General features: G+C 64.2%; 2 protein-coding genes and 1 long non-coding RNA gene across 3 annotated transcripts; 2 read left to right on the top strand and 1 right to left on the bottom strand.

The window, feature by feature from the left end:
• Positions 1-4,855: 4,855 nt before the first annotated feature.
• LOC307108727 (interferon-induced transmembrane protein 2-like) lies at positions 4,856-6,426 on the top strand. Its single transcript, XM_079786875.1, has 2 exons — positions 4,856-5,480; positions 6,108-6,426. Exons 1-2 carry the CDS (start codon positions 5,022-5,024, stop codon positions 6,297-6,299), a joined length of 651 nt encoding a protein of 216 aa, XP_079643001.1. The 5' UTR covers positions 4,856-5,021; the 3' UTR covers positions 6,300-6,426.
• A 2,531-nt stretch (positions 6,427-8,957) lies between these two features.
• Positions 8,958-11,519, bottom strand: LOC307109776 (uncharacterized protein). The gene is made up of 2 exons (XM_079788665.1): positions 10,677-11,519; positions 8,958-9,765 (listed from the first exon to the last, which is right to left on the bottom strand). Exons 1-2 carry the CDS (start codon positions 10,923-10,925, stop codon positions 9,037-9,039), a joined length of 978 nt encoding a protein of 325 aa, XP_079644791.1. The 5' UTR covers positions 10,926-11,519; the 3' UTR covers positions 8,958-9,036.
• A 3,823-nt stretch (positions 11,520-15,342) lies between these two features.
• LOC307109775 lies at positions 15,343-18,673 on the top strand. Its single transcript, XR_013814412.1, has 3 exons — positions 15,343-16,502; positions 16,939-17,265; positions 17,644-18,673. It is a non-coding gene; the product is annotated as an uncharacterized lncRNA (long non-coding RNA).
• Positions 18,674-18,744: the final 71 nt, after the last annotated feature.

Here is an 18,744-nt window from a genome sequence, read left to right as displayed (position 1 = left end):
CCCACAGCTGAGGACCGCACGGGCGTGTGCCCTAGGCGGGTGACGCTTTGTGGGCAGCTGAGGACACAGCCACAGCGGAACCGGAGACGGTGGACGTGTCACCACGGCCACCCGACAGCTCCACACCCAGTGGAAACGGCTTCGGGAACGAAGGGGAACAGCGGTGTGTTCAGGGCAACAAAGGGAGGGGCTTGGGCACCAGCAAGCCCCCTGCAGGGGGTGCGGAGGGACCCCTCACACAGAGAGGGGGTGCGGAGGGAGCCCTCACAGAGAGAGGGGGGTGCGGAGGGACCCCTCACACAGAGAGGGGGTGCGGAGGGAGCCCTCACACAGAGGGGGGGGTGCGGAGGGAGCCTTCACACAGAGGGGGGGTGCGGAGGGAGCCCTCACAGAGAGAGGGGGGTGCGGAGGGACCCCTCACACAGAGGGGGGGTGCGGAGGGAGCCCTCACAGAGAGGGGGTGCGGAGGGAGCCCTCACAGAGAGAGGGGGGTGCGGAGGGAGCCCTCACAGAGAGGGGGGTGCGGAGGGAGCCCTCACAGAGAGAGGGGGGTGCGGAGGGACCCCTCACACAGAGGGGGGGTGCGGAGGGAGCCCTCACAGAGAGGGGGTGCGGAGGGAGCCTTCACACAGAGGGGGGGTGCGGAGGGAGCCCTCACACAGAGAGGGGGGTGCGGAGGGAGCCCTCACAGAGAGGGGGGTGCGGAGGGAGCCCTCACAGAGAGGGGGTGCGGAGGGAGCCCTCACAGAGAGGGGGGTGCGGAGGGAGCCCTCACACAGAGGGGGGTGCGGAGGGAGCCCTCACACAGAGGGGGGTGCGGAGGGACCCTTCACAGAGAGGGGGTGCGGAGGGAGCCCTCACAGAGAAGGGGGTGCGGAGGGAGCCCTCACACAGAGAGGGGGGTGCGGAGGGAGCCCTCACAGAGAAGGGGGTGCGGAGGGACCCCTCACACAGAGGGGGGTGCGGAGGGACCCCTCACAGAGAGGGGGTGCGGAGGGAGCCCTCACAGAGAGGGGGGTGCGGAGGGAGCCCTCACAGAGAGGGGGGTGCGGAGGGACCCCTCACAGAGAGGGGGTGCGGAGGGAGCCCTCACACAGAGAGGGGGGTGCGGAGGGAGCCCTCACACAGAGGGGGGTGCGGAGGGAGCCCTCACACAGAGGGGGGTGCGGAGGGAGCCCTCACACAGAGGGGGGTGCGGAGGGAGCCCTCACAGAGAGGGGGTGCGGAGGGAGCCTTCACACAGAGGGGGGGTGCGGAGGGAGCCCTCACACAGAGAGGGGGGTGCGGAGGGAGCCCTCACAGAGAGGGGGTGCGGAGGGAGCCCTCACAGAGAAGGGGGTGCGGAGGGAGCCCTCACACAGAGAGGGGGGTGCGGAGGGAGCCCTCACAGAGAAGGGGGTGCGGAGGGACCCCTCACACAGAGGGGGGTGCGGAGGGACCCCTCACAGAGAGGGGGTGCGGAGGGAGCCCTCACAGAGAGGGGGGTGCGGAGGGAGCCCTCACAGAGAGGGGGGTGCGGAGGGACCCCTCACAGAGAGGGGGTGCGGAGGGAGCCCTCACACAGAGAGGGGGGTGCGGAGGGAGCCCTCACACAGAGGGGGGTGCGGAGGGAGCCCTCACACAGAGGGGGGTGCGGAGGGAGCCCTCACACAGAGGGGGGTGCGGAGGGAGCCCTCACAGAGAGGGGGTGCGGAGGGAGCCTTCACACAGAGGGGGGGTGCGGAGGGAGCCCTCACACAGAGAGGGGGGTGCGGAGGGAGCCCTCACAGAGAGGGGGGTGCGGAGGGAGCCCTCACAGAGAGGGGGGTGCGGAGGGAGCCCTCACAGAGAGGGGGTGCGGAGGGACCCCTCACAGAGAGGGGGTGCGGAGGGAGCCTTCACACAGAGGGGGGGTGCGGAGGGAGCCCTCACACAGAGAGGGGGGTGCGGAGGGAGCCCTCACACAGAGAGGGGGGTGCGGAGGGAGCCCTCACAGAGAGGGGGGTGCGGAGGGAGCCCTCACAGAGAGGGGGGTGTGGAGGGAGCCCTCACAGAGAGGGGGGTGCGGAGGGAGCCCTCACACAGAGAGGGGGGTGCGGAGGGAGCCCTCACACAGAGGGGGGGTGCGGAGGGAGCCCTCACACAGAGGGGGGGTGCGGAGGGAGCCCTCACAGAGAGGGGGTGCGGAGGGAGCCCTCACACAGAGGGGGGGTGCGGAGGGAGCCCTCACACAGAGAGGGGGGTGCGGAGGGAGCCCTCACACAGAGGGGGGGTGCGGAGGGAGCCCTCACACAGAGGGGGGGTGCGGAGGGAGCCCTCACAGAGAGGGGGTGCGGAGGGAGCCTTCACACAGAGGGGGGGTGCGGAGGGAGCCCTCACAGAGAGGGGGGTGCGGAGGGAGCCCTCACAGAGAGGGGGGTGCGGAGGGAGCCCTCACAGAGAGGGGGTGCGGAGGGAGCCCTCACAGAGGGGGGTGCAGGGCAGGGAGCCAGGGTGCCCAAGGACACAACTATAGGCTACACCCCGACGACGACGTCTCCGTGGGGGACAACAGAAAGGGCCCGGCTCGCCGAAACCGGTTTGGCTCAGTGGATAGAGCGTCGGCCTGCGGACTGAAGGGTCCCAGGTTCGATTCCGGCCAAGGGCATGTACCTTGGTTGCGGGCACATCCCCAGTGGGAGGTGTGCAAGAGGCAGCTGATCGATGTTTCTCTCTCATCGATGTTTCTAACTCTCTCTCCCTCTCCCTTCCTCTCTGTAAAAAATCAATAAAATATAAAAAAGAACAGAAAGGGCCGGGCGCGGCCCAGGGCGCAGCTGGGAGGCGGTGGGTGGGACCCGGGGCCCAGGCCTGTGTCCTCGCTGAGATCTCGGGCGTGGGGACTGGCGCTGGGAAACAGGGAAGGACCGAACAGACTTCTCCGGAGGACGGACCGAGGCCCGAGGCCCTGATCCTCGGAGACGCCGATCACAGGGCCACGCGCTGCCTCTCACCCGTCAGAACGGCCATCAGCACATCGCAAAGGACGGGTGCTGGCCGGCTGCGGAGGAAGGGACCCCGCGCCCTGCGTGGGTGCAGGCTGGAGAGCAGCAGGCGTTTCCACATGGACCTGCCATGGACCCGGGATCTGCCCTCGGGCACCCGGAGCGCCCATCGGAGAGCACGCTCACCCCGGACAGCCGAGGTCTGGGCCCGCCGCGCCCACGGCAGACGGAGGCGCGTCCCACCAGGAGGGCCCTGCAGCAGGGACGGGGCTCCCTGGGACGGGTGGGGGCCGGACAGCTCCATGGGGGCAGTGAGCCAGGCAGAGGACGCACCCCGCGCCCACCCACGTGTGAAGCTAACGGACAAAGCAAGCGGGTGGTCGGGTGGACCGGAGCCGTGGCGGCGGGAACGGCGTGCGGGGTCTGGAGGGCAGGCGGGGGCGCGGGGCGGGTGCAGTACCGAAGGGGCACATGTCACACTTCCAACAGCGACAGGAGGTGGGCACGAGCCGCCCGGGGGCGGGAGTGGAAGAAAGACCCCCCCCCGCCCCAGGCAGGTGTCAGGAGAGCGAAGGGCGGTCTGGCGAGGTCGCCGGATGCCCAGGCCTCACACACAGCGGGGCTTCCAGCCAGGCCGGCCGCGGGCCAGGAGGGGGCCCCCGCAGTGTGGATGCCCGTCCCCACCAGCTCTGGTCCCTGTGGGGACCCCGCCGCTGCCCGGGCCCGCGGTGACCGCAGCCCCGTGAGTCTGCGAGGCCGAGGAGCTGGCCCAGGGCAGCCGGCGGCCCGGCTCCCGGGCTCCGGAGCCCACAGCAGCGCTGGCGGTGTAGGCCCCGAGGGGTGAGGGCCTCACGGTGGCACCCGAATGGGGAGACGCCTGCACACCTCCCAGCCTGGCTGTGCCCAGGACAGCGAGCCTGCGGGGGGGGTGGGGGGTGGGGGGAAGAAGGGGGTGCCAGGCTGGGCGGGGCGCATGTGGTAACCGCCCCTGTGGCTGTAACCTGGCCTGGGCCTCGAGGGTGGGAGACACACACTGGGACCCAGTACTCATCCCCCAGAAACACAGGCGCCCCCACCCCCCCGGTCCCCACTGGACACCCCCTCCTGGGAGGGCCCCCCATTTCTGTCCAGCGTGCGTGCTGGTGGCGCAGTGGCCACGGTAAACACGAGCAAGACAGAAGCAGCAGGGTTGATGTCAATGACCTCTTTCATCAGAACCAATGTCGGACATAGAATCTCAACATGTAACCAAAAACGGTATTGACGGAATGTTTCAAATCTAACAAAAATCATTTTTCCTTACGGAGCCTTCAAAACCCAACAACACTTCTTCCCAGGATCGCGCCACAGCCCAGGGCGCAGTGGCCACCGTGTCCCCACGGAGCACGGAGGACCCCGGGCTGGCCGCCGGGGGCAAGGCCGCTGTGCGTGCTCCCCGAAAGACAGGAGAGGCACCCCGCCTGGGCTCCTGCAGCTGGTGGGGGAGGGACAGGGACAGGGACAGGGCAGGGTCCCCGTCAGCGGCGACCACACAGGACCCGCTTCAGCACAGGTAACACCTCCCTCTGGCCGAAGCCCACACAGGGCCCCGGGGTGCGCTGAGGCAGGAGGACAAAGGGTCCCGGGAAGGCCCGGCTGCCCGTGCGCCCCATCCGTCCCCTCCAGCATTTGGCCTGATGTGAAATGCTGCCCTGTGCCCCGCATCCTCCCTCTCCCAGCCCAGCCGCCTCCTCCGGCATCCAGCGCCCATGTCCCTGTTCACGCCCCCACCCCCGCCAGAGAGGGCCTGCAGGGCCCCCTGGGACAGGCAACCGGGGCTGCTGGGTCCAGGCCCAACCGGGAGGCACCCACCCCACCCGCAGCGTGTGCTTCGGCGGAGAGGCCTGTGCCAGGGAGGGTGGGCTGTGGGGCGGGCTCACGCTGGGCTGGAGTGTGGGGTCCACGGGACAACAGGGAGGGCCCTGCGGGCGGGGGGGACCTCACAGGCGTGGGCCTGGGCCGGGGGAAGGGGGGAGGCTGCGGGCTGGGAAAGGCCTCCTTGAGGAGAGAAGGCCTGGGATGAGGGACAGACAGGAAACGCACACGAAGAAGGTAGACCTCGGGATTTCCTCCCACCCGCTCCGAGCAAAACAAGAGCGTGCGTCCCACCCCCTGACACGCAGCCAGACCATTAATTCTGAAAACCCCAGGAAATGGAAACTTAGAGAAATCAGAGCTCCCCGAGGGAGGGGCCTGACCACAGTCCCAGCGGCCGCACCCACTCTGCTCCGGGCTCTGCTCAGGACGCCTCCACCTTCTTCACCGGGACCCCACCTGCTCCCCAAACCGGAGATGATCAAGGAGGAACACGAGGTGACCAACCTGGGGTACCCCCAGAACCCAGGGACCGTGATGTCCACCGTGGTCAACGTGCAGACGGACACGGTGGTGCCCGACCACATCGTCTGGTCCCTGTTCAACACCCTCTTCTTCAACACCTGCTGCCTGGGCTTCGTGGCGTTCGCCTACTCCGTGAAGGTGGGTGTCTGCGCGGGGTGGGGTGGGGGGGACTTCCTGGAAAGCGTGTGCGAGCCCCCACAGGTCTGCTGCCCGACGGCCTTGAGATGGGGAGCCCACGTGTGTGTGTGTGTGTGTGAGAGAGAGTGTATGAGTGTGTATGAGCGTGTGTGTGTGTGTGTGTGAGAGTGTGTGTGTGTGCGCGCGCGCGTGAGAGTGTGTGTGAGTGTGTGTGTGAGTGTATGTGTGTGTGCAGGTCACGGTGAGGCTGCCTGGGGGCGGCAGGATCAGCCTTTGTCCCCTGGACTCCAAGGAATATCCTGTTGATCACCCAGAAATTACTCTCCTCTGACTCCATGTGGCTTCAGGGCTCCGGCTGGAGAACAAAAGTTCTCAGAAAACCCGGAGCCCTGGGGCCCTGCGAGGGGGCGGGAGGGGGCCCCTGAGGTTCTGGGGAGGCTGAGAGGCTGTGAGGGAGGCCCCCTGGCCTGGCCTGCTCAGGCTCCAGGGAACAGGGAGGGGGTATCTGACCTGGCTGAGGGCAGGTGGAGGCTGGTCTGGGCGGGGAGCAGCCAGGCGTGGGCTGAGTCACAGCACCTGGCTGTCCCCAGGGCCTGTCCAGACCCCTCACCATCTCTTCTCCCCCAGTCTAGGGACCGGAAGATGGTGGGAGACGTAATTGGGGCCCAGAGCTATGCGTCCACCGCCAAGTGCCTGAACATCTGGGCCGTGGTCCTGGGCATCCTGATGACCATCGGACTCATTGTTGTCCTGGCCATTGTGCTCCCGGGAGTCATCCAGGCAGTGGTGAAGCAGAACTCAAATGGAGGCGGCTTCTAGTCGCTGCCACGGCAGGTGCCGAATCCTCCCCACCCCCCGCTGGCCCCGCCCGGGCACCCACCCTTCACCCTGCCCCTGTTCACACACCTGTCTGCAGCTGAGCTCAATAAAGTGCGCCTGTACGTGACCATGCTGGCATTCCCTGGGCCGGGGCACTGCCCAGTCCCCAGCCCGCCCCTGAGACAGGCCCCCTTGCTGCTCGGAGGGTCCTGGCACTTTCTCAGATGTCCCTGGTTTCTGGCCTCCAGCTGGGAGCAGCCGCTGGACCAGGGGCCTAGGAGGGGACCCTCCTTCCAAGTGTCTGACCGACCCAAGGGGCACTGGGCCAGATCACCCTTGGCCCCGGGACGAGCCCCGCTGACTCCGAGGGGCTGGGAGCAGCGGTGCTGGGTGAGGGCGGCTGGCGGGTCCTCTGGAGACCGCGGTGTCTGCACGTGGGGTGCAGGGGTGCAGCCCAGGCCCCAGCCCCTCCTGAGCCGCCCTCCAGCCCACCAGCTCTGTCCTTGCTCCTCTGCAGGGGGCAGCGTTAGGGGCAGCCAGTGGCCCTGGAGGTCAGAGGCCTCAGCCTCGATGGCAGAAACCCTGAGAGGAAGGACTGGTCCTCCCACCAAACCGCCTGGGCCTGCTGGCTGGAGCTGCCGGTGCCAGGAAGGGTCTCCCAGCGACGGGCGCCCTCGGGCTTTGGGCCTGAGCCTTTGCCAGGGCCCGGATGCAGGTGGGCTGGAGCCATCCTCACCTCGACCCCAGGCCCTGCACAGGCGCCTGAGAGGCTGGGGGCCAGGTGGCCGGGGCTGGTCAGGGAGGTGACCCCTCTGCAGGAGCCTTGCCCTTGGGCCCGGCTCGCCTGGGCTCCAGCTGCGGGCGAGGTGGGGCTGCGGGCTCTGGTTCTTGGGCAGCAGCTGCTCCCGCTGGGTCTCGGGTCAGTCCCAGTTCAGTCCCCGCCGCCAGAGGGAGGGACCACCCACACCCACACCCGCTGTGACCTCCCTGCAGCACCTAATCCAGGCCCAGCGCTGTGCTTTGTCCGTGGGGGTGGGGATGCCTGGCAGGAGGGTGCCCCCCGGGGTCCCGCGTCAGAGCAGGAGGGGCTGAGGCCCAGGGACAGGGGGGAGGCTGGCGGACCCCCTCCGGGTCGAGGAAGGCTTCGCTTCTCCAGGGACAGGAGAGGGGGCGCCGCCCGGGGACGCCGACCCCGGCCTCAGCGCCCAGGGCGGGTCGGAGAGCCCCCGCGGGACCGCGGGCAGGAAGGGCGCTGCGCGCTGGATGGAGCCGCCGGAGGGGCTGGGACTTGGGACGGACGCGCCGCCGGCGGGAGACGCTCTGGTGCCGGCCGGCAGAGCCCGTGGCCTCGGCCCTTGGAGACCTTCCACCTGCGCCCGAGGCTTCCCCGCCGGCGCACGGGCAGGGCAGCGGCAGGTCCCGGTGCAGCCGGCCGGGCTCGGGGGACGCGGCCGTGAGCTGGGGGCGGTCTGACGGCGGAACAGCCGCTCTGGCCCGGAAGTGGGCGTCCCCCGCCCCGCGGTGGGCGTGGCTCGGCTGGTGGGCGCGGAGGGGACCTGGGCGGGGCTGGGGATTTGCTCGACCCCATTGGCGGGATCGGAGGGCGGGGCCTAGCGGGCGGGGCGGGGCATGGTGGGCGGGACAGGATGTAGGCGGGGCACCGCGAGGGCGGGGTAGGCGTAGCGGGAAAGGCGGGCAGCTGGTTCTCCAGGGCTCGAACCATGTGGACGCGGCCGAAGACCGGAAGGGAGGAGCAGCCTTGGATGAGTCGGCGGGACCAAATGTGCAGGCGTGTCCAGGCCGGTGGGCGGGGGGCGGAGCTAAGTGGTGGGCGGGGCGGGCTGACTCGCTGCTCCAGTCGCCCAGCGGAGAACCGAGAGACTGGGAGGCGGGGCGGGTAAATGGGGGCTCTGACCACGGCCCATCCCGGCTCTTATCGTGGGGCGGGCCGAGGGCGGAGAGCGGAGACGGATGCTCCTGCGGGGAGGAAGGCCTGGCCGCTCCGGGCTTCGGATCCAGGCCCCTCCTGACCTCTGGGCAGCAGGCAGGGGGCAGGGTGGGGTGGGCTCAGTCTCAGGGGCAGCTGGGCTCTCAGCAGCACCCTCCCCAGGTGAAAACACAGCCTTGTCACATACATGTGCTTTATTGAACTCCATTGTAGACACGTGTGCGTTTACGCAGCTGGGAAAGGGGTGAGGGCACCCTCCTGCCAGGCATCCCCACCCCCACGGACAAAAGCACAGCGCTGGGGCCTGGATTAGGTGCTGCAGGGAGGTCACAGCGGGTGTGGGGTGTGGGTGGGTCCCTCCCTCTGGCGGCGGGGGACTGAACGGGGACTGACCGGAGACGCCAGCGGGAGCAGCTGCTGCCCACAGACCAGAGCCCGCAGCCCCAACCTCGCCCGCAGCTGGAGCCAGGCGAGCCGGGCCCAAGGGCAAGGCTCCTGCAGAGGGGTCACCTCCCTGACCAGCCCCGGCCACCTGGCCCCCAGCCTCTCAGGCGCCTGTGCAGGGGCCTGGGGTCGAGGTGAGGAATGGCTCCAGCCCACCTGCATCCGGGCCCTGGCAAAGGCTCAGGCCCAAAGCCCGAGGGCGCCCGTCGCTGGGAGACCCTATCCTGGCACCCGGCAGCTCCAGCCAGCAGGCCCAGGCGGGTTTGGTGGGAGGACCGGTCCTTCCTCTCAGGGTTTCTGGCCATCGAGGCTGAGGCCTCTGACCTCCAGGGCCACTGGCTGCCCCTAACGCTGCCCCCTGCAGAGGAGCAAGGACAGAGCTGGTGGGCTGGAGGGCGGCTCAGGAGGGGCTGGGGCCTGGGCTGCACCCCTGCACCCCACGTGCAGACACCGCGGTCTCCAGAGGACCCGCCAGCCGCCCTCACCCAGCACCGCTGCTCCCAGCCCCTCGAGAGTCAGCGGGGCTTGTCCCGGGGCCAAGGGGGATCTGGCCCAGTGCCCCTGTGGGTCAGGGTCAGACACTGGAAGGAGGGGACCCCTCCTAGGCCTCCCTGGTACCAGCGGCTGCTCCCAGCTGGAGGCCAGAAACCAGGGACATCTGAGAAAGTGCCAGGACCCTCCGAGCAGCAAGGGGGCCTGTCTCAGGGGCGGGCTGGGGACTGGGCAGTGCCCCGGCCCAGGGAATGCCAGCATGGTCACGTACAGGCGCACTTTATTGAGCTCAGCTGCAGACAGGTGTGTGAACAGGGCAGGGTGAAGGGTGGGTGCCCGGGCGGGGCCAGCGGGGGGTGGGGAGGACTCGGCACCTGCCGTGGCAGCGACTAGAAGCCGCCTCCATTTGAGTTCTTGCTTCACCACTGCCTGGATGACTCCCGGGAGCACAATGGCCAGGACAACAATGAGTCCGATGGTCATCAGGAGGCCCAGGACCACGGCCCAGATGTTCAGGCACTTGGCGGTGGACGCATAGCTCTGGGCCCCAATCACGTCTCCCACCATCTTCCGGTCCCTAGACTGGGGGAGAAGAGATGGTGAGGGGTCTGGACAGGCCCTGGGGACAGCCAGGTGCTGTGACTCAGCCCCCGCCTGGCTGCTCCCCGCCCAGACCAGCCTCCACCTGCCCTCAGCCAAGTCAGATACCTCCTCCCTGTTCCCTGGAGCCTGAGCAGGCCAGGCCAGGCCAGGGGGGCCTCCCTCACAGCCTCTCAGCTCCCCAGAACCTCAGGGGGCCCCCTCCCGCCCCCTCGCAGGGCCCCAGGGCTCCGGGTTTTCTGAGAACTTTTGTTCTCCAGCCGGAGCCCTGAAGCCACATGGAGTCAGAGGAGAGTAATTTCTGGGTGATCAACAGGATATTCCTTGGAGTCCAGGGGACAAAGGCTGATCCTGCCGCCCCCAGGCAGCCTCACCCGTGACCTGCACACACACATACACTCCACACACACACACACACACACACACACTCTCTGTCTCTCTCACACACACACACTCACACACACACACACACTCTCTCTCTCTCACACACACACACACACACTCACACACACACACACACACTCTCTCACACACACACACACACACACACACTCTCTCTCTCACACACACACACACACTCACACACACACACACTCTCTCTCACACACACACACACACACTCTCTCTCTCACACACACACACACACTCACACACACACACTCTCTCTCTCTCTCACACACACACACTCACACACACACTCACACACACACACTCTCTCTCACACACACACACTCACACACACACTCACACACACACACACACACTCTCTCTCTCACACACACACACACACACACACACACACACGTGGGCTCCCCATCCCAAGGCCATCGGGCAGCAGACCTGTGGGGGCTCGCACACGCTTTCCAGGAAGTCCCCCCCGCGCACACACCCACCTTCACGGAGTAGGCGAACGCCACGAAGCCCAGGCAGCAGGTGTTGAAGAAGAGGGTGTTGAACAGGGACCAGACAATGTGGTCGGGCACCACCGTGTCCGTCTGGATGTTGATCACCGTCGTCCTCGCTGCCATCGAGCTCTGGGGACCCCCCAGCACAGACACCTCGTGTTCCTCCTTGAGCACCTCATAGGACGGGGACACTGCGGTGCGGGCGCCAGGGAAGAAGGGCTGGGAGTTGGGGTTCATGGTGTCGGAGCGGAGCAGATGGCGTGCGGATCCGGATCCTAGGATAACGGAGCCTCAGTGGTGCCGCCTTTTCCTGGCAGTTTCGTTTTCCCCAAAGTTGTGTTTTGGCTGTGTTCCTGGAGGGCGTCCCGGCTGAGGGAGTGTCAGGTTGCACAAGAGCCCAGCAGGGAGAGGCCGAGGCCTGGGGGGAAGGGGGGGCTTCCGGTCCCTGTCACTCCAGTCAGGCCGGTCTCAGCTCCCCCAGGTCCTCATTTAGGCTGTGATGGACCCGGGGTGCGTCTCTAGTGTCTGGAGTCACCCCCTGAAGGGGATGTTACCGTAAAAAACATTCAGATCTGTAAAGAATTTTCCGAGTGTATTTGTGCCAGACTGGCGACCTATGCCAGGAAGCAGAACCTCAAGGAATTGAGATAATGCTCCGGAGAATGGGGAGTTCAGACGTTGTTTTTTAGAAAATACCATCCAAAGGAAAATAGGTAATTGGGTTACTTGAAATCCATTGGTGATAGATTAGGGAGGCGGGAGAAAGCAAAGCAGGGAACCTCTGCGATTGGATAAAAAGTGAAATGATGGACACGTCCTCCTTTTACGCAGATGGCTACAGGATCGTTAACATAGCTAACAGTTGATGATGAACATGATAACAATAACAATGAGGAAACATCCTGGTGCTATTTGTTGTGCCCTGAGGGGTGGAGGGAGGGGAAGGGATGTTCCAGTTTACCCAGAAGTTTCACGGATTTGTTCACTTAGAGGAAAAATAAAACGGGCTCAGGAAAGCTCTAAGTTGATCTTTGTCGGGGAAAATACCGGCCTAGGACATGCCTGCCCCCTATAACCTGTTTGTGGTTGAATATTTAATTTTCAGACCATCCGTGGTGGTTATTTTAGGGCTTTGAGTTTGCACAACCGCCAGGCAGGCCTCCCCGGAGCGTGTCAGGTCAGCATGTGGCCCCTTCCGTCCACAGTCCACAGGGAGCAGTTTGTCCCCGCAGAGGATGCGCTTTGGCGTCGGGATTGTGTTAGGCGTCCTGTTGTTGTGAATCAGAGACGCTCTGAAAAGGAAGTTGGATTCCCTTTGCAAAGACTCATTCCCACGGTCAGGGAGTCCGTGCTGTCCGAAGAGGAGCTGGCCTCATCCCTAGCAGCTCCTATTGATGAGGAAAATAAGACATTTTTGGGGGGTGGGGGGGCGGCTAGCACCCTCACCCTGTACCTAGTTAATCAGTATCCCTAATGCACATTCCTGTTAGCCTAGAGCAGTGATGGGCAACCTTTTGAGCTTGGTGTGTCAAACTTCGCCAAAAAACTGAGCATAACTCGGGTAGTGTGTCACTTTGAGGAAAAAACTAACTCCAAGACTCCAGTCGCAAATGTTTCATCCTCAGGAGCAGCAAATGTTTCATCCTCGGCATGCGGCCGCGTGTCATCAGAAATGGCTACGCGTGTCAGTGCTGACACGCGTGTCATAGGTTCGCCATCACTGGCCTAGAGTCTAGTTGTCCCAATTTCTCCTTCAGGGACGTAAGCACAAGTGACCAAGGGTGCCTCAGCCAGTCTTTAAACAGATACTGACACGTACGACCTAAGGTACTTACTAATATTGACCGAGCATAAATTACACAGGAGACAGACATGCAATGCACGAATCACTCACGGTTTATTTGCAGAGTCTTGGTGGTTTCTAGACCTCTGCAGGTTACCCGGGGATCTGTACCGACAGATATACACACTGGACGTTGGATGTTGCAGCTGCAGCTCGGCATCTTGCTTGAGGCTTCAGTTTCCAGCTCACTGTTTGGACTCACGGTCCACGGCAGAGCTTGGGCAGATGCAGGAAGGGGGGTGGAGAGTGACCGTCTGTGGAGGAGCAGAGCAGGCCTCTCTGATCTTCCTCTGGGGCTTCCTTCTTTTATGTGTTTAGATGGGTGTCTTCAGTGTGTCTTATCAGCGGGTCCCAGGAGCCTTGTATATCTGGTTTTACATATGCCCCTTCCTTAATTATCTGGTCTTGCAAGACCTGTTTACCTAAATACTCACGTTTTACAGAGGCCATAAGCCAGGAACCATACACAACCCCCAGAGGGGGGGTATCGGCGCTGGCGCCAGGCCAGGCCTTTAGGTGTGGTCTCATGTCCCGCATCCCAACACACGGGGCTTTTTGCAAAGCCCTCGAAAGGTCCGGAAGTCTGATCCTTATTTGGGGGACAAAGAAACCAAAGGGTAGAAAGAGAAAGCTTCCTCCCTATTGGCTCGCTCAGGAGATGGACACAGGCTCCCCGGAGTCGCGGCGCTAACACATCTGGACATGAACGGGTTTTCCCATATCTCTGGGTGCTCCTGTGTATTTTCCGGTCGCCTGGTGAGTTCTGTAACACCGTCCACGCCGAGCAGGCGGAGGCAGGTCTGTGTCCGTGCCTACCCTGTGTGCTGTGCTCCCCTGGCCCCCTCCCTTTACGGCCTCTGACCCACCCCCCATGGTTTGTGTTCAGCGGGAGGTGATGTTTATGGTGGCATTGTGGGGGTTCTGGGGGGTTCTGGGGTCTCTCCCCGGTATGCAGGAGGCACTGAAATTATTAATCTCTTGGTTTTGTACTGTTCATCTGGCTTTTGTTTGTGTTAATACTTACCCAAGGACATTTTAAAATTGCTTTTAGAGAGAGGTGGAGGGAGGGAGGGAGGGAGGGAGGGAGGGAGGGAGGGAGGGAGGGAGGGAGGAACATGGATGTGAGACAGGAACATCCGTCGGCTGCCTCCTGTGCATGCCCTGACCAGGATGGAGCCTGAAACCTAGGCATGTGTCCTGACTGGGTCTCGAACCTGCAACCTTTCAGTGCCTGGCCGGACGCTCCAGCCCACTGGGCAACACAGTGCGGTGCTGCTGTGCTTCGGTGTTTAATTCAGGGCGCCTCAGCCAGGGACCTCGCAGCGCTGCCACATCCAACTGTGTGTGCCCGGCGCTTCAGAAGGTCCAAACTCAGTTGGTCAGACACTCCCCCCATGGTTTGTGGGACAAAGAAACCAAAGGGCAGATTTAGAGAAGTTTTTTAAAATATATATTTTATTGATTTTCTTACAGAGAGGATGGGAGGATAGTTAGAAACATTGATGAGAGAGAAACATCGATCAGCTGCCTCCTGCACACCCCCCACTGGGGATGTGCCCGCAACCAAGGTACATGCCCTTGACCGGAATCGAACCGGGGACCCTTCAGTCCGCAGGCCGACGCTCTATCCACTGAGCCACACCGGCCAGGGTGAGAAGTTTGGAGAAAGGAAAGGTTCATTGACCGAGAAGGCGCCAACCAAGAAGTTGGAAATCCCATCAGTCCCTCCGCTCTGTGGTGTTCACTGGACTCGGTTCCGGGTGTTCGGGGGCTTGGGGGGAGGGCCATGGGAAGCCTGGAGGTCACCTCCTCATCGGGGGGCTTGGAGCTCGGGCCTTTCCGGTAAGGGGCGTCCGTCTCAGGGCCCCCCGGACAGCAGGCCCTCTGCTTCGGAAAGGTCCGCCCGGCTCTTTGGTTCCGGGTGCGCACGCACAGGTGTGGGCTCTGCTGCAGCCCGAGGTCACCATTCTCACCTCTGCGCAGCGCAGGGCGGGGGGCCTTGGCCTGAGGCTCTGAAAAGCGGCTCCGCGGCCCGTTAAGCTGGGCAGCGCCATTGGAGCAGGGCCTGCGGTCACAGAAGGGAGAGAGAGAATTATTTCCTTCCCCCAGCCCAGGCCGAGCCTGTGCCGCCCGCCTCGCTGTCTCCAGGCAGGGCCCACCAGGCGGCACACCGACCCCACCCTCCCGCCCCAGGAAGAGCCTCCGCCCCCCAGCCCACGCCTGGCTGTGTGGGCCGCAAACAGAAGTTGCGGTATTCCCACACCAACGCCCACTAGAGGAGAAGAAAGGGCTGCCGCTGGACGGGGGGGGGGGGGGGGGGCGTGTGCCAGGAGCAGAGGGAGAAGCAGCACTTTCTCTCCCGGGGGAGGAGGAAGCTCCGAGGAGGGACGGTCCACCACAGAGCCCTGCTGTGGCCCCGACCCCGACCCCGACCCCGACCCCGACCCCAGGGCTCCTCCCCTCCGGCTCCGGCTCCGTGCGCACCCAGGGCGGGAGGGCTCCCCTCCCCCTCCTGACCTCTGGGTGCATGCAGGGCTCTGTTGGCAGCCTGGACATGCCACCCGCCTGGGGTGGCTCGGTGCTTGGGTGTCACCCTATGAACCAAGAAGTCCCGGGTTGGATTCCGCGATGCTCTTGCATCCCCGCCGCCGGCTCAGCGTGGGCCACCCCCTCTTCCTCTTTCCTTCCTGCGAGTCTGCTCCTTTCGTGCTTCGAGAGCTTCTTCCTCTCCACGTCCTTCCCTTTTGTTCCAGGACACACTCCCTGCTCGCTCCGTTTTACAACCCCGTGACCGCCAGGTGACCTCCAGGTGACTTCCCAGGTGACCACCCAGGTGACCTCCAGGTGACTTCCCAGGTGACCACCCAGGTGACCTCCTGGCGGAGGGGAGGGGAGCTCCTGTGCACCCTGCGGGGTTGTGCGGCCGGGCAGGCGGGAGGGAAGCACATTTTAAAATATGGGGCAGCCGGGCCCCAATGCAGGGATGAGGCGCGGCAGGGAGGGAGGTGACAGGGCCTGGCGGGGAGGAGGCGGGGCCGGGGGCAGGACCGCGGGGTCAGCGTGCAGGCAGGGCTCCCATGAGGAGGGGCCTCGGCCCAGGCCCGGTTCTGGCTCAGGCTCAGGCCCCGTCAGTCTCCAGGCCGTTAGGGAGAGGCTGCTTCCTCCTGTGGCTCAGTCGCCTCGGCCGCAGCTCAGAACCAGCCCCGGGCCGGTGGCGGGGTAGCGGGTTCGGCTCCTCCCCCGCACCAGGGCCCGGCGCGCACCCCCAAATCCACGGGGAGCCATCAGGCCAGTTAGCATCCCCCGAGCCTCTGACGGAGGACACCCTCCCGGGCCGGAAGGGCGGCTCCTGGATCCGCAGGGACCGAGGAGAGCTGCGTCCCGGCTCCGGGGATGCGGCTCCGGAGGGACCTCAGGGTGGGGCCGGGAGCCCGCGGCGGGCCTGCAGGAGCGCCGAGCCTGCCCAGCTCGGTGCACAGCCTGGACGGCTCCCTGCTCAGAACGGAGTTTGCACCGAGGGACGGGGCGGCCGGTAGGTTGGGTGGCCCCCAGGGGCCCTAGGAAGTCGTGGTTCCCCATCGCGACACAGAACATGGACAGAAACACACACGTGTTAGTTCACGTACATGTATTTCCGTCTCCCCCTGCGGAGCGGCCTGGATGGCCTGGACGCTCGACACCCCCGGGCGAGGAGCCCGCCAGGCCCGGGCCTCGGCCCGGAGACCTTCCTCCATGAAGGGCCAGGGCTCCTGGGAGAGGACTGGGTCGGCTGGGCGGCCATGCCGATGGGCCTGGCGTGTCCTGAGGCCCCGCAATGGAGGGTTGGCCCACAGACACGGGAAGCGGAGGAGGCTGCAGGGACCCGGCCCCACGCGGGAGCGCCTGCACCAACGTCTCGTCCACGCGAGCCACGCCTCCTGAGCGCCCTGGACTGTCAGCCACGAGGAGAGCGAAGGGCCTCTGGGGTCTCGGTAAGAAGCCGGTCAGACGGGGACGTGGAGAGAAGGGCCAGCTGTCCGCGCCGTGGCCCGCCGCTAGGAAGTGAGGACAGAGGCAAACGGAAAGGCGCCAGCAGGCAAATGTCCCAGAAATGATCGTCCTAGAGAGATCCACCCGTGGGCTGACCTGCAGGTCAGAGTTCGGGGAGGCGCCTGTTCTGCAGTCTCACAGGGTCTGCACCACATATTAATGAGGCGCCAAGGAAACGGTGATTTTAGTTCATTAGTTTATTAAAATATACTTTTATTGATGTCAGAGAGGAAGGGAGAGGGAGAGAGAGATAGAAACATCAATGATGAGAGGGAATCATGGATCGGCTGCCTCCTGTACGCCCCCTACTAGGGATGGAGCCCGCAACCCCGGCATGTGCCAGGACCGGGAATCCAACCGTGACCTCCTGGTTCATAGGTCAACACTCGACCACTGAGCCACGCTGGCCGGGCCCCAATACCGTTATTGTACATCGAGACACCCAGCCGACACCATCCTACAGAGATCAGGGTCACATCACAGTCCGGAAAATCAACGCAGGGAGCTCCGGTCAACAGCTTTCTGCAACCTTGTTGCCGAAGACCATGGCAACCCCAGGAAGAACCCGGAGCTGCGCTACCCAGCGACGGGTGGGCGCTGCTACCTTCGGGAAAGACAGGCCCTGGAGGGCTGTCACCGGTCGGCCGAGGGACCTGGCACAGGGCAAGGACGTCCGTGCAAACATCGGTGACCCGAGAGTCAGGGGTCCAGTTGAGTAGCAGTCTTTTTAAAGTGGATTTCAGAGAGCCGAAGGGAGAGGGAGAGACAGAAACGTCAAGGAGAGTCATCGATGGGCTGCCTCCTGCAAGCCCCCTGCTAGGGATGGAGCCCGCAACCCGAGCATGTGCCCTGATTGGGAATCGAACCCAGTGACCTCCTGGCTTTTCAGCTGTGTTCTATTTTTAAAAATATTTTTACTGATTTCAGGGAGGGAGGGAGGGAGAGAGAGAGAGAGAGAGAGACATCAATGATGAGAGAGAATCATGGATCGGCTGCCTCCTGCACGCCCCACACTGGGCGTCGAGCCCACAAACCGGGCATGTGCCCTGACCGGGAATTGAGCTGTGATCTTCTGGTTCCTAGGTCAACGCTCAGCCACTGAGCTACGCCGGCCGGGCGTCCATTTCCTGTTCTGAAATGCGGAGATGCCAGCACTGCCCAGGTTGCGGGAGGGTTACCTACTGAGCCACGTCCAGCACGCAGAACAGTGCCTGGCACGGACTTTGTGACGGGAGGGGCCAGCCTTCTTTACCCTAATGATGCCCGGGATTAGAAGCAGCACGGGGACCCCACCGAAGGGCAGAGGCCTGTGTTGCGGGATCAGCCCCCAGGTGGCCAGGAGGTCACGTGGGCGGTCACGTGGGAGGTCACATGGAGGTCACGTGGGCGGTCACCTGGGTGGTTGGTCACCTGGGAGGTCACCTGGCGGTCACGGGGTTGTGAAACGGAGCGGGGAGTGTGTCCTGGAACAAAAGGGAAGGACGTGGAGAGGAAGAAGCTCTCGAAGCACGAAAGGAGCAGACTCGCAGGAAGGAAAGAGGAAGAGGGGGCCGCTGGTCGCGGAGGACTTCCCCAAATAGACCCCACGAGGACCACACTCCCCTTCCTGCCGGATCCCGGATCCCTCAGCAGCTCCCAGAGAGGCTCAGGTGGAGTTTGAAAGCACGGAGAACACATTCCGGACGGCATTACGCAGTGGAGCTGTGGCTCAGTGTAAGCTTGTGGCTCAGAGGTAAGGGGTGACGAGGGTCTTTCCGGAGCCTCAGAGCGTGCGCACCCACACACCTGCAGGAGGAGGAACCGAAACAGAAGAAAACAAGCCCAGGAAGCGGGGAGCCGCCGCAGAGAAGAGGCGCCAGCCCCCGGGGACGGGGAGCCCGAAGTTTTAAAGGTCTCCAGGCTGGCCCTAGCCTGTTTGGCTCAGTGAATAGAGCGTTGGCCTGCAGACTGAAGGGTCCCGGGTTCGATTCTGGTCAAGGGACATGCCTGGGTTGTGAGCTTGATCTCCAGCGGGGGGCATGCAAGAGGCAGCCAATCCATGATTCTCTCTCATCATTGATGTTTCTATCTCTCTATCCCTCTCCTTTACTCTCTGAAATCAATAAAAAATATTTTAAAAAATAAATAAAGGGCTCCAGGCCGGCTCTGGCGGGGGGGGGGGGGGGGGGTTGGGGAGCTGTCTGG

The sequence above is a fragment of the Cnephaeus nilssonii genome, assembly GCF_951640355.1.
Source record: "Cnephaeus nilssonii genome assembly, chromosome: 13".
In the NCBI taxonomy this organism is placed as follows: Eukaryota; Metazoa; Chordata; class Mammalia; order Chiroptera; family Vespertilionidae; genus Cnephaeus; species Cnephaeus nilssonii.
This window is presented reverse-complemented; position numbering and strand designations above follow the sequence as displayed.

Excerpts from the sequence above, each read along its gene's own strand:
- LOC307108727 (XM_079786875.1), top strand. The coding sequence starts at position 5,022 with ATGAGGGACAGACAGGAAACGCACACGAAGAAGGTAGACCTCGGGATT. Across the intron at positions 5,481-6,107 it reads CGTTCGCCTACTCCGTGAAG|TCTAGGGACCGGAAGATGGT; the intron begins GTGGGTGTCTGC and ends CTTCTCCCCCAG.
- LOC307109776 (XM_079788665.1), bottom strand. The coding sequence starts at position 10,925 with ATGAACCCCAACTCCCAGCCCTTCTTCCCTGGCGCCCGCACCGCAGTG. Across the intron at positions 9,766-10,676 it reads CGTTCGCCTACTCCGTGAAG|TCTAGGGACCGGAAGATGGT; the intron begins GTGGGTGTGTGC and ends CTTCTCCCCCAG.